Source organism: Prunus avium, chromosome 3 (assembly GCF_965620075.1).
Source record: "Prunus avium chromosome 3, drPruAviu1.hap1.1, whole genome shotgun sequence".
Taxonomy (NCBI): Eukaryota; Viridiplantae; Streptophyta; class Magnoliopsida; order Rosales; family Rosaceae; genus Prunus; species Prunus avium.
Window position 1 is genome coordinate 8,748,817 of NC_142286.1, and position 14,499 is coordinate 8,763,315.

The window sequence follows — 14,499 nt, forward strand, 5'->3', positions numbered from 1 at the left end:
TTTTATAGTTAAAATGTAGACAAAAAAAAACCTTAATATATTATTTATTTTAGAGTAAATTTCCCCAAAAATAATCTAATATATTATAATATTATATATCATTTATAATATATAAATACAAGGAGTAAAAACATTGAGGGGGCCTAGGACCACTTTGGTCCCTACATGGCTCAGTCCCTGGACTATAAGAATGTGAACATCCAACCTAAAATCAATTGGGAATGGGTGAAGATGCTCAATATCATTTAAACTATTAGACGAATCTTTAATTTATCGATGTGGGTTTGCTCTCAACACGCCCCTTCACTTGTGTTGTCACTCAAACCAAACACATGGACCATTAATGAGCAAAGTGACATCACGTGTGACCATTGTACCTAACATGTGAATAACTTGCTCTAATACCATATTAGAATACGAGCGTCCAATGCAAAACTAATTGGCATTGAGCGGAGATGCCCGATATCAATTAAATTGATATGCAAAGCTTTAATTCCCCGATATGAGATTTACTCTCCATAATGATCCAACCGGATATTTGTGGACATAGATTCAATTGGGCGGAAGGTCAGACAACCCATTTTGTAGAGCCTTGTTTATCTAGTAAAATGAAAATATTATTGAAATGATTCCAATTCTTAATTTACCATGCATTTATACATCAAGAATTAAAATATTATGTGAGTTCCACAATTATATCCTTTATCCAATATCTGAAAATCAAGATGGTAATTAATCGAAGGTAGTAGTTGATTCTATAACGACTTTCCCGATTCATAACTCTCCCAATTCCATAGGTAAACCGTAAACATGACATTTCTGAAAGCAAGACAGCCAGCCAGCAATTTAATTTCCTTTTTCTTTCTTTTTATCGTACACCGCCCACCAAAATAGTAAATGTTTTTACCCAATCTACAAACGCCACGTCATCGTCTTCTCCTCTTCATACTCGGAAAAAACCAAAAATAGAGGCTACAGAGAGAACCTCAAATATAAGAGCCTGTCAATCCATCTCTTTCTCTATCAATTTCTCTCTCTGACATCGAAAACAGAGCTCTCGAGCGACGAGGCTTCTGCACTCGCTTGCTCTTGACTCTCTCTGTGTTTATATCTCCGTGTCTATTTTGTGAAGAAGATGAGGCGCTCTGGTTCGTATTCGGATCTTCCTTTTTCTTTGTCAATTCTGCTCAATTATCCTTCAATTTTTTGTTTTTGATAGTTTGATGATTGGTTTTGTTGTAATTAGTATTGATTCCTTTGTTTTATGTTCAAAGCTTTTAAATTTTATTCAATTCTGCGACTTTTATATATGATCATGGAAATTGATGAGTGTTGGGAGTATGGATCCGGTTCAATTTGAGCTTCATGCTTTGAATTGAGTTGCTTTAGCTCGGGAACAGAACAATAATTTTAAATTTCAGGAATACTAATAAATGAAGATAAGAAAGGTTGAATTTTTGTTGAAATCGAAAGCCGGAGAGTGGTGTAGTTGAATGATTAGGAGTAATGGAATGTTGTATTTGCATGAAAGGTTGAAAAGGTTTGAATTGTTGAAAAGAATGAGCTATTGAACCAGAAATTCTCATGATTGAACTGTGTAAGGCCATTTGATTATATTTTTGGTTTTTAAAATTAAAGATGGGAGAAAGAGGAAATAAATGAGATAGATAGATACAATTGGAAACTGCTTAAAATTATTCTAGTTTTTGTCTTTGGTTTTTATCTTGAAACCATTCCACGCTTCCTTCCTGTTCTCTCTCTCTCTCTCTTTCACACACACACACACCTCTCAACTCTCTTCTTTTTCACATCACCCCTTTTTGCATTCCTTTAGTTAAAAAGGAAAACAGAAACATTACCAATTAAGGGTACAACTGATTGTCTATATCGCATTGTGCAGAAGCATTTGGTTTACGAATTTGTGTTGACTGTTGAGTTTCAGGAGATGCTGGACATATTCTTGTATATCAACAAAAGATTGCATTTTAGATGGGTTTGATCCATCTTTAGGCTTGAATCCATCTTATTTTTTTAGGACAACAAGGAGGATGATTGATACCTCTAGCATAAACTTGTTTAACTGACTTCTGCTTTGGAGAATCTACAATTTAAGCTTTATTCTCATTTCCATGGGATTTGCTAGTGAATTCATAATATTTTCAAATTCCCCATATAATTGAAGCACATCTTCATTCTCTCTCGAGGGGCAGTCAGATCCCAGTTCTTTAGCCTTTGTTCATTCTCTAATCAAAGAGATTGTGCTGCCGCTTTAGAGTCTCTGAGTTAGGAAGCTTCAGTTTTTCTATGGCAGGACAAAACATCTTCTCCTGTTTTGTCAACTAAGACATATATTCCCAGGTAGCTTATGATCATATTGTATGGTTCTATGCTTTGTGTTATTGACCAGCAGAGCACTCCCCCTTTAGCATTATCCATATCCCCACTTATGGGTGTTTATAAGGGAAGAGAACCCAGCATTCTCACTCAGCTGGGTCTATTCTGGCTGTCTCTCACGAGTTCTGTAATTATATCCTAATCAAGTTGTTAGATACTTCCAGGAAGCACACATTACTTAGTGAACCTTGCTTTAAGTTGAAACATATTTCTGGTTTGAGGCTATTTGGTTTTCATATTGGTTTACTGCAGACATTAATAGTTGTAGAATGTGTTCTTCTGATGCTGTAGATACTCACCTGTTTGAATATTGATTACTAATTTTTGTTAAGTTAGCATTCCGTATTGTCTCTGGTCATAACTATTTTAATCTTTACCTTTTCAGCCATTAAAGCAGCTAATAAACAGTTGGAACGGGTTGATGCGTTTTTCAATACATATGCAAATGCGTCTTCTGGTTTGATTGAGTAAGTCTACTGCATGAGAATACTTGTTTGAATTTGTGGCTTTAGTCATTGCTTTTGTTGCAACAGGTGAAAAGGTTGTCTTTTGTGAATGTATGAGTTGAACATGCGTTAAAATTTGTGGCTTTAGTCATTGCTTTTGTTGTAACAGGTGAAAAGGTTGTATTTTGTGAATGTACGTGTTGAACATGCTCAATGACAGAATTGATTCAGCAATTCTTTTAGGTTATCAAGATGTTACTTGCCTTCTTGTCACATATTTAGTTGCAAAAGTTCTTTTTACGTCCATGTTGAGTTTTCACCTTCACTATATATGAGGAAAAAAAAGGGTACAAGAATAACCACTCAATTCCCAAACCTGAGCTCGTATCCAATAGGATACACCCCTTGCACACCCTCTCTCAAACTCATGAAAATCTCTCTCAAACCATTTGGCTCTCACTTTCAAACCTTTTGGCTCTCACACTTAACTCCCTTCTGTGTTACAAAAATCCACCCTTCAGTTGAATTTTTAGGCTCTCTGATAAATTCATAATTCTACTAGGACACATCACACAAGTCCAGTTGGAATAATCAAAACTTACAAAAACTGATAAACCAAATTTTACAAGGAAACCTGAATCAAGTTATTCGAAAGAAAACCTCCTCCATTAAAGAAGGACCAAATCCAACGTGAACAGCTGTCATCTCATAAATGTGGGACCTCTTTTTGGAAATAAAAGAAAATGTATGGTTGGTTCACCCTTCTTTTGAATTAATTCAAGATCATTGTTGGCTCTTCACCACACGGTGACAACTTATAAGCACGATTAAATAGAAAGGGTTTCTGTTCAATGAACAATTCTCCATTGTCCATAAAAACCTTCTGCACTAAAAAAAGTTGATTTATGGTAATTTCACTCAAACATTACACGAAGGAAATTAAATTCTTTTTAAGGACTCTAACCTGTTTATTGCTCTGTTTGACATTGCACATCTCAAATACCAAACAGAACTCTCCTACAAATCATCGCATTTTTCTTGCTAAAAGGGAAAAGAAAAGGAGTATTGTTTCATATTTAGGCATTGAGTCATTATCCTTTGATATGATAATTATAGTAGAAACTCCACCTTATTTAATTTTCTCATGGGAGAATATAAACATTTTAAATTTGTGTACACTTTTTGTTTGGCAAAAATGATGTACTCGTATAACATATAAGTTATTACTCACTTTTTTGAACAGTCCAGAGGGAATTGAACGTCTGTGTTCAGACGTGGAAGTTGACCATACTGATGTAAGGATATTGATGCTTGCCTGGTAAGTTGTATTAAGAGGCACTTGTATCCTCACTCTAGATTTTGCCTTGATCTACTGTGTCAAAGCTAACGAACTACATATGCCAGGAAAATGAAAGCTGAAAAACAGGGATACTTTACCCTGGTAAGCAGCACTTTTCTTGTTTGCGCATCAAAATTCATAAAGCTCTCTTTTTTTTTTGTTGTTTAAAACTCATGGAATATGCATCCACATCATTGGGTTGGCCAGTTGTTTTTCCCGCAATTTATTGTATTATATCTAGCATCTATCTCTACCTTGTTAAATTGATTTTTATGCTTAGATTTTCCTCTCAACTCTTTGCTACGTGTTGTCTTTGCTTCACATGACTGTGTTTACTCAAAGAGAGATGCATATACACACACACACATATATAGAGAGGGTCAAGATCAGAGGGACACATTTTTAACCACTAGATTACCATTTTTATTTCTTTAATAATATCATCGGGAATATCACAATGTCATTATTTCTCCTATCCCCGCCCCCCCCCCCGCGCGGCTCTCTCTCTCTCTCTCTCTATTTGTTTCTTTGGCAATACACAGCAGCCACTACAAATTTTTAAGGAAAAGCTACAACAAATCTCAAACTCTTGCTTTTAATCATAACAGGCTGAATTTGATGCAAAATTCTTTAACCAACGACTCTTCCTTCTTTTATGAAAGATGTTGTCAAATTCAAGAATCAAATGATTTTCTGCTCTGTTCAAACTCTTGCTCTTGCAAATCTTTTGAGATAAAAGGCTGAAATTATTTCAAAATTGTCAAATATTTGTTTAATTCAAAATTATTGAAGAACCTAAGATTTGCTGTTGCAAAATTCTCAAGGCTGACAATCTTTGAGAGCAAGAGTTTGATTAATTCAAAATGCTTTTATGAAGATTCGACTTGCTTATTTGGCAATACACAGCAGAATTTATATGGGTACCTAAATGCTAAAAAAGAGGAGAGAAACAAGGAGAGAGAGAGAGAGAGAGAGAGAGAAGATAAAAAAATTTAACACTGAAAAACGTTTTGCTATTTCCAGGGTGTATTAATTACTTTACAAAAGAGTAAACAATTTATGCTAAATGCAATCCTAGCCATTCAGAATTCTTTAATCTAATGGCTTAAAATGTGTGTCAAAAATATGTGTCCCTTGATCCTGACCCATATATATGTGTGTGTGTGTGTGTGTGTGTGCTCTTTGGTTTGGAGTTGAATGAATGAAGTCTATTTTTTGAAACCATTAGAAATAAAGGATATCTATTACATGCATGCATATATATATATATATATATATATATATATGTGCATATAAGGACTATATGTATGTACAGATATATACATATAGAAAACCAGACACATGCATAAATACATACACATAGATCAGGTGACACCAGTGTTAAATTATCAAAGCTTTACCACAGTAAAACCTGTTATTGGATTGCTTTTCAATTAGTCGTATCATTGGATTTAATGCTCCAAATAATGCTAACAACATATGCCAAATCTGACGTCAAGTTATTTGAATCGATCTTAAGAATTTCACAGAAAAACCCATAGATGCATTTCATACCTCCTATGTCCAAATAATCATTTTTGAGCTTCTATTTCTCACTATAGGTTATCAATCCTCAAATATTTTATATGATCTGAAAGCTATTGTTACAAGCTTTGAAACCTATATAATATCGTGTGTCACTTACATTTTACGAGTAAAAAATAAGATTGAACATCATGGATTTGGCATGAAAACCCCAGATTTTCTACAACTTGGTAGTTATTGACTCATTTGACGGATTGGACTTACGGTTTAAATGGAATGAAACTACAAGGATGAAACTGAAAAATAAAAAGTACCAAGGATGAAAGTGAAAATCCAAGTAAATTACAGGGACCCTTGATGCAATTTGGCTATGCTTTCTTCCCATACAGTCTAACAGGTTATGTTGCCTGACTATCAATTTGGACCACTGATTTGTTGGGATCTTGTTAATGTGTCACAGTCTGGCAAGGGCACATTACCCTATATATATAGGGAGGTTCAAGTGTTGACATCCATACTTTAAGAAAAGTGTGCACATCCTCCATTCAACTTGCGGTTTAAGAGTCATCCCTACAAAAATAAGCTAAATCCAAAGTAATTTAGGCTCTAATTATCATCTTCATCATTTCTTTTTTATTGGACAGACTGTGTTTGTCCACCTACCATATCTTTGCCCCTCATTTGAATTCATGTTTCTTTCTCTCTCCTTTTTTTTTTTGGAATGACATTGCCAATCTCATCTTTGATAGGAAGAGTGGCGAACAGGATTTACAGCACTAAGGGTGGACAATAAATATAAGTTAAAGAAGACACTTCCAGAGCTGGAGAAAGAGGTAGTATCTTTTAAATTGTTTCCTTTTATAAAATTCTGGCAATTTAATTGGTTCGTCACATCCATATGATGGTCACAGAGAATCTGATCCTTTTCCCTTTAATTATATCATGAAAAGGTCAGGAGGCCAACAAACTTTGTGGATTTCTATTCCTATTCATTCCGATATTGTTTAACAGGTAATGAGCTCAAGGTTGCTTGTCATTTAATCTTGAATTGAAACCTCATTTTTTCTTTCCTTTGGTTTTACCCTTTATGCATGTGCTAATTTCAACCTTCTGTATTTTATTTTTGTTTTCAGAGGAGAAACAGAAGAGCATAGATATAGACAGCATATGCGAATTATTAAATGTTGTTTTAGGATCTCAATACCAAGCGCAGGTTGACTTGTTTGTTCAGTATTTAAAGGTGAGTGGTATTGTACAGCATTCGTTTATGTATATGGGCCTTTGTACTGCTAGAGTAAATACAGCTGCAGCTTATGTGTACTTAAGAGGAAAGAGTTTACGGCAATTGAAGCATAAGAAATTTTTCATCAAGAAATTAGGCCTCTTTCTTGTTTTTCAGCCTACCATCACACTGCTTCATTTTTAAGCTAGCAAACTGCTTTTCTGTCTTAATGGTAAAAAGATTCTTAAAATTGGTATGTGCAATGTTCTACTCTTTAGTGAAGATGATGGGGTTCCTTCTGTCCAGACTTCTGCTTGTATCATGTCATTGGTGACCTCATGAGGTTTATATATTTGAGAGTAAAGAATTGCAGATGTCTTCATATGTAGTCTAATATCTTATAATTATTGACACCTTTCCCAAAAAAAAAAAAAGACAAGGGACTGTAAAAATAAAATTCTTAAGTGCTTGTTTGTTTTCAAAATGCAGACGCAGAATGATTACAAAGTCATAAACATGGATCAGTGGATGGGCTTTTACCGGTTCTGCGAAGAGGTAATCTTACATTTTGGTTACTGATTTCAAAATTCCTGCCTTTGTTTCTTCTGTTCATTTTTCTACATATGATACAGCTTATAAGATTTAAGTCAAGGTACATTTTGAATACATCGTGCTATAGTGCATGCCATGTGCACATTCAAACGCTCACACTACTAAGTCCTGTTTGTTCAAATTCCAAGTTTGAAGTTTGAGTCATACCCTTATCTCTGCGAAGGAGTGCAACTGTCAACCTGATTTGTTATAAGTATTCTCATGTGCTGTGAACCACTTACAGTGAATTGTTTGCTGAGCTACCATGTTATAAACCAGATTTTGTTGCTCAGCACTGTTTTTGTTGGGGAGGGGAGCGGGGGTTACAGTCAGGAGAACCTATTCTAACAATCCCCTTCTTTGACAAACAAAGACTTCTTAAATAAGGAAGGTCTTGTTTTGTACATATCTTTTGCTTTGCCTTCTTTTAAATCCCCACTATGCGGGATGGTATAGTATGAACAATAATATAATAGATGTTTTCAGTTTCAGGGGGCAATTGCTCCATATCGCCCAATGTTCCTTTACCTTTAGTATAGTTGATGTCACTGTTGAATTACAGAATCTGCAAAGCAAAGAGGGTGGGAAGTTTGGTTATCAAGCTGTGTCTTATGTCACTAGTCTTTTAACATTTGGTTTTGCATATCAGCTGGCCCCTTTGCCTCCTATTTTTTTCTTTAAATGTTAATTACCTTCTAAGCTAATATTTTACTCCTCGCCACCCTTTGCACAGATAAGCTTTCCAGACCTAAGCAACTACGATCCTGAACTTGCATGGCCTTTGATCTTGGACAATTTTGTCGAATGGCTGCGAGAGAAGCAGACCCAAAGCTGATAATTTTTGGTCAACTTGAGTCTCTGCTGTAAACCCCACAATTGCTGGTGAAGTACTTTCCGAATCCTTGTTTTCCCAATTTGACATCCTACCCAAATTTTTGTTGTGATTGGCCTTTTTGCAGGACAGTTAGACAACAAAATCAAATGGCTTCAGGAATTTTATTTCGTTTTTTTTTTCCTTCCAAACATGAAAAGCTTCCTCAAAGTGCTCACCTTTGGAAATTGCATGTTTGTGTTATGGATATGCTTGGGATAGTCTTGTTGAATGTTATAGCCGCTTCCATAATTTTTTCTGTTGAATATTCATAATGTTGTAAGTTATTTGAGCTGATTGATCAAGTTAAGGCCGTTGGATTATGCAATTTTAGTGTGGAGATTGTATCATGAATGTTGTTGATAGAATAAAAGAGGCACTTTTCAATCATAATAGCCGTGATTTAGATGCCTCTCTGGCATCATTGTATAAAGGCCAAGAACATCTAATAACATACACCACTTCGAGAATTTTTGGGCATATTTATGTAAGATTGCTCCTATATTTTATGGTCTAAAAACTGAACCAAATTTTGTCTTGCGGCACATAATTGTGTTGCATAAATTTGTTTGAAAACCAGAAGAAAGATTGATTTAAGCTTTCTTTTTGGGGTTTGTTTTGTTCTTTTTATAACGCAGCTTGGGACTGGATTTTTGCAACCCGATAGATAGCATGATAATGAAATTACTTTGTTATTAGGTATTATATTGTCAGGAGGAATTATTAGGTATGTCGGATATACACCATGTGTCAATGTTTGATAGTTGGCAGGTTTCCAATGGATTAGAGTAACTTCCTTGAACCAACAAAAAATATTATTACCCATCATACAACAATAATCGCTTGGACTAGTGAGAGCAGTAAAGCATAAGCAATGCCTCCATTTTACGCTGATCATTCATTCTTGGACTATTGAAACCAGTAAAGTATAAGGAAGGCCTCCACTTTGCACAGAAAGTTGCCTTCTTTGTTCCCACAAGTCAAAGGAGTTGTTCTATATTTGTTTACCCACTTGAGTCAAGACAAGAAAAAGAGGACAATGGGATGAAGAAAGTGACAGATTTCGACCATAAGGAGGGGCTTTGGCACACACACCCGTCCTTGGAGCATCTAGTCTAGACCACCATGATTTGCCCTACATTTTAATGAGGAAGAAAATTATGATAAAGACATGGACAGAATTTCATTTCGAATACCAACCCAGGAATAGTAAAAGAACGTGAAAGCACATTGTGGGTGTGGGGCATTCAACTTTTTTTAATTTTCCTCCCAAGAAAAGATACTTTAAACCAATGACGAGCCAGAAAATCTATCCAGAAGGGTCATCCTCAAATTACAAGATTCACACATAAAAAAATTAAAAACAAAAACAAATCATCTGATAATAAAATCCTTTGTATTAATTTCTATATCATTCCAAAATATTTACAACAGAGCATAGGTTAGCGATCTTCAATTTGAATTTTCATGCTTTTGAGCTCCTTTTTTCTGGGTAAGATGTCATGCTTTTAGTTTTAGGTAATTAGGTTAATAATTATTAAGTTATTACTAATAAAGAAACTATTAAAAAGGTAAGTAGCATAAGTTAGGAGACAAAAGTTTTCATCTTTACTTTTGTAGTTTTTTCAAAAGGTAAGATGGTGAGAAGGGTCAAATTTCAGAAATACTGTCTAAAAAAATCAAGTACAAATATGTAAAAAGATCAAATATGCTAAACCTGAGAAGGGTCACTTGACCACTGTGAGCCTTCATTGGCTCCGCCCATGCTTTAAACACTTGGCTTGGCTCCAAACCGAGAGAAATACTTGTGTGAAATGGGAATAGCACTATTTTGCTATTCTCAGGCAATCATGCATACCACGCATGATAAATTTTCCACATGACAGTCTATAATTGGTTGGGGATAGCAAAACAGGTTCATATGGTTGTATCTTCTAAGCTTTCTTTTATTCCAAAGTGAAAACATTAAAGGAAAGACAGACACAGTTTTCAGATTCCTTGATCCGGACTTGGTATATAGCCTTTACTTTCTTAAAGCAACACCTTTAGACCAATGGCGAATTGGATACTAGTCTGCTTTGTGACTGTAAGTATAGTCAGCAGCACCTATTTGCAATAATGTGTCGATAATTTGTCGATACTTTATTGAAAATCCGTCCATTAATAAAGGACGGACGTCTTGCAGACAGAAAACCACATAAAGTGTGTGCATTGTCAATTTATCATCCTAAGAAGAGCCAAGATGTCCAAGGAAGACAATTTGATACGTCAATGTTGAGCCAGGTACCACAAGAAAACCAAACAAGATGAGGCCAACTTAAATAATTTTGCAGAGACAGATATTCACTTGCCAAAATATTGAGGCATGCACAATGTACATAGATGTTAGCATTAAGAGCACAGCAAAAGAATGAAGAAAATAAGTAGAAACAAGAATCTGACTTTGCTTCTTTCCTTTAAGCAAAATTTGAGAAAATGAAAAACTGTGCTGCAAATCTCAACCATCAAGAGGATGAAGAACCAATCATCAAAGGCGAAGATGGAGGACGAGCGCGCCTTGTTCTGCTTCTTCCCCTGTGGGTTGTTGTGCCAGAAGGAGAGGATGATGGAGATGAAGAAGAATTAGAAGACGTTGCCAAATTGTTTGACTGGCTTGTTAATTTCTTCTTGTCTCCTTCATCTGCCTTTTCTTCGATTCGATGATGTCGAACTTTTGTTGAATTTATAGTCACAGGAAGAACACAATTGCAGAGGAACCCTGCAAATTAAATCAAACATCATAACCTTAAATGTATGATACAAACAGGAAAATAAATAAATAAACCAAACCAATTCTTACCAATTCGGGCAAGACGATTAACCCAACTTGGAATTGAATTTCCAGTCAGTCTAACACATGCATCATTGCAGAAATGGTTGCAGTTTTTTGTGATCAAATTGTAGGCATTTCCTTTGTATTGCTCTGCAAGCTCTTCCATCACTGCCCTCACCTCTAAAGGTCCAACATCCGTTTTCCCAATCAGAATTGATTTCCTAAATGTAAACCCATCACACTTTTTTGGTTCTCCTTCAAATATTCCAGTTGTTGGATACTCATGAGCTCCAAATGCATATTCAACACCATGAACTGCAAAAGTATCAAAACCTCCATTAACATTGAAAGAAAGAAGACACCAAAAGGAATTTTTTCTCTCTGTTCCTTTTCTTTTGCCCATACCATTAGATAGGGCAAATCCCAAATGCAAAAGGAAAAGACAAAATACAATGTAAAGCTCATTGTAATTAGGAAAAGGAAATAAAAGAGAATTCATGAACCTTTGGTTTCTTACCAGAAGTTGATAAGGGGTTATGAACCACACAAACAATCATGTTTTCGGATTCGAGAAATTGAATAGACCAATTTTTATATCTTATATTTGCAAAACATTCAAAACCCAGAAAGTTAACTCAATTTTTTTCTGTATTTCCTCATCAGCCAAAGAAAACTTGAATCTACCAACCAAACCCACCAAACCAGTATAAAGAAAGAGAACCAAAAAAAAAACATGGATTTAACTACAGGATAACTTAAGCAAACTCAAGCACAGATCAAAGTCACACCAGCAAAACTTCAGATTATGAAAAGAAAGAAGAGCAAGGAAAGAACAGGATGATGAGTAAAGAAGAAGCACTAACCTTGTACACCAGAATGGTATACTCCAAGGCCAAGCCAATAAGCGTAGCCATTGAAAGGTGTCAGATCGTAGACGTTGAGGTACACAGGCACCGATCCACTGTCCTCAGTGCAGACACTCTTTCTGCACAACATTCTGGCGTTTCTTTCTGCATTTAGAGACTAAATGCTATAGCGGCGGTGTCATTTTCAGCTACATAACAAGCACCATGGGAACGAATTGCATCAGAATTTGAGGTACTTTTTGGATTTTAAATTATGGGTTTTTGATTTTGTGGGGATTTTTAATTGTTCCAAGTTAGAGAAGAGAATTTTCAGAATCTTCTGCTGACGCTTGATGGGTTCCACCAGTGAAAGGTGGTAGTGCTGCTGCTGCTGCTTCTGCTGCCCTGTCTTTAAAAAAAATAAAAATAAAAAAATAACGAGAAGAAGAAGATGATGGTTGTTGTTGTGTTATACAAATCTGGGATCTGTGGATAATTGGGCTTCGATTTGATTGGAATTACAGGGGGGAAAAGCTGGAGTCTTGGTTGGTTAAAATCTGAGCTGGTCTCATCTCATCCCATTTAAAAATTTGAATTTATGGGAGAAAGTAACGTACACTCATTATGGAACATAGTGGGGGGGTGTCATATATTATATATTATGACTGTGATTAGTGGGATATTTAAATTTGAACTTTTAAAGAGAAAGAGGAAAGAAATATCATTATTTTTGGCTTTTTGGGTGCAGAGAAAGAGGGTGAAAGGGCCCAGCCAGATGAGATGAATGCTCATAATACTATTATAGAATGTGGATTAGATTTTTTTATTTAATTTTTTTATTTTTGGTTAACTAGTATTTAGGCGATCATCAGTCTTTAAAATTCAGTTACCCAAGTCAAACATTTGACGGTTGAGCTTTATCTTGACCTTAGAGCAACTCCATCCATTTGCCCTTTGCCATGGCAAGAGGGGAGCTAGGGCAGCCACTATTCACGTGAATAGTAGTTGCCTTTGCAAATAGTATTTTGTGTTTCCACCCGTTGCCATGGCTAGGGGCAATTACTATTCATTTTTTTGTTTTTTTCACAAATTTTTTTACCTCAATAATTAATTCGGATAAGATTTTCGGGTTCCTACATGTCAAGACTATTCATAATCGAATAAAATTTCCGGATAAGATTTTTGTGTTCAAATGTCGGATGAATTTCAAAATTCAAAATTCAGATAAATTTGGGTTCAAATTTCAGATAAATTTCAAATTTCAAATTTTGGATGAATTTCAAATTTCAGATAAGATTTTCATCCAAACAAATCAAGCCACGTGGCATCTCTATCTGGCCAAAATTTTCTATAAATCCAGAGGCTCAGCTCATACCTCTCACACCACATCTTTCTATATTTTCATTTCTGAGAGTTTAGAATTCATACTCCGTTCTCAAATGGAAGATTTTAGGAGATGCTTGGAGAGGCAAGAGCGAGAAACAAATGAGAGAAGCCGTAGAGCAGATGAAAGAAATATGTTGCAGAGAGAAGAAGATGAACAAGTTGTCATAGCAGTGGCTATGCTTGATGAAGAGAACCAAGGTCGCCGCCGTGGTTCAGAAGTCGGCCGTCACCGGAATGTGGACAGACATAGGCAGTCTCGGGGTAAGAATCTTTTGGAAGATTATTTTATCCCAACTTGTTTGTACTCTGATGTTGATTTTCGAAGGCGATATAGAATGCAACCCCATTTGTTCAATAAAGTCATGCATGATATTTGCAATTATGATGCATACTTTGTTCAAAAGTGTGATGCTGCTGGGGTTGTCGGATTTCTTCCGGAGCAAAAGCTTACAACTGTTATACGAATGTTGGCGTATGGAGCATCTGTTGATCAGGTGGATGAGATTGCCCGGATGGGGAAGTCCACTACGTTGGAGGCCTTGGTAAGATTTTGTGATGTAGTTGAAACTCTGTACACTAGGGACTATCTGCGCAGACCTACTCCCAGGGACCTCCAACGGCTTCTACAAAAAGCCGAATCCCGAGGATTTCCAGGAATGATTGGTAGCATCGACTGCATGCACTGGCAATGGAAGAATTGCCCAACTGCTTGGCAAGGTGATTACGGAAATAGAAAAGGCCAAAAAAGTATCATCCTTGAAGCCGTTGCTTGCTTCGACACATGGGTTTGTGTTGCATTCCTAAAAGGACACAAATTAATGTGCAAACAACCAATTAAAAATACCCGCAAGTGCACGAATCTAATGAAGTAAAGATTATGTAAGTACGGGGTCGATCCCACGAAGAACTTGTCGGCTTCCTATAAGTTCTAGTTTGAGTACGTAAATAACACTAATTTAACACACCACAAATGCACAAATGCAAATTGGAAACTAAAAATGAGTAAAGAAATGTAAAAGAAAAGAAACAACACAAGAAACCAAAGAAAAACAGAAACAGCACTTTCTAT

The 14,499-nt window shown here is 35.8% G+C and overlaps 2 protein-coding genes across 4 annotated transcripts; one reads left to right on the forward strand and one right to left on the reverse strand.

Annotated features, from left to right (window-relative positions):
* Positions 1 to 969: 969 nt before the first annotated feature.
* LOC110751639 (defective in cullin neddylation protein (DUF298)) lies at positions 970 to 8,715 on the forward strand. Of its 3 annotated transcripts, none has more exons than XM_021952140.2 (10): positions 970 to 1,148; positions 2,780 to 2,861; positions 4,084 to 4,158; positions 4,245 to 4,281; positions 6,453 to 6,536; positions 6,654 to 6,714; positions 6,837 to 6,943; positions 7,415 to 7,480; positions 8,250 to 8,398; positions 8,476 to 8,715. In XM_021952140.2, the coding sequence occupies exons 1-9, from the start codon at positions 1,136 to 1,138 to the stop codon at positions 8,349 to 8,351; spliced, it is 627 nt and encodes a 208-aa protein (XP_021807832.1). In that variant the 5' UTR covers positions 970 to 1,135; the 3' UTR covers positions 8,352 to 8,398; positions 8,476 to 8,715. The 3 variants fall into 3 exon arrangements, with proteins under 3 accessions (XP_021807832.1, XP_021807834.1, XP_021807831.1); XM_021952142.2 differs by having other exon boundaries at positions 8,481 to 8,715; XM_021952139.2 differs by having other exon boundaries at positions 8,250 to 8,715.
* Positions 8,716 to 10,680: 1,965 nt separating this feature from the next.
* LOC110751632 (deSI-like protein At4g17486) lies at positions 10,681 to 12,777 on the reverse strand. Its single transcript, XM_021952130.2, has 3 exons — positions 12,063 to 12,777; positions 11,227 to 11,514; positions 10,681 to 11,145 (listed from the first exon to the last, which is right to left on the reverse strand). The coding sequence occupies exons 1-3, from the start codon at positions 12,193 to 12,195 to the stop codon at positions 10,892 to 10,894; spliced, it is 675 nt and encodes a 224-aa protein (XP_021807822.1). The 5' UTR covers positions 12,196 to 12,777; the 3' UTR covers positions 10,681 to 10,891.
* Between the last annotated feature and the right edge of the window lie 1,722 nt (positions 12,778 to 14,499).

Excerpts from the sequence above, each read along its gene's own strand:
- LOC110751639 (XM_021952139.2), top strand. Across the intron at positions 4,159-4,244 it reads AGGATATTGATGCTTGCCTG|GAAAATGAAAGCTGAAAAAC; the intron begins GTAAGTTGTATT and ends TACATATGCCAG. Across the intron at positions 6,537-6,653 it reads TTCCAGAGCTGGAGAAAGAG|GTCAGGAGGCCAACAAACTT; the intron begins GTAGTATCTTTT and ends TATCATGAAAAG.
- LOC110751632 (XM_021952130.2), bottom strand. The coding sequence starts at position 12,195 with ATGTTGTGCAGAAAGAGTGTCTGCACTGAGGACAGTGGATCGGTGCCT. Across the intron at positions 11,515-12,062 it reads ATACCATTCTGGTGTACAAG|TTCATGGTGTTGAATATGCA; the intron begins GTTAGTGCTTCT and ends ATACTTTTGCAG. Across the intron at positions 11,146-11,226 it reads TAATCGTCTTGCCCGAATTG|GGTTCCTCTGCAATTGTGTT; the intron begins GTAAGAATTGGT and ends TTTAATTTGCAG.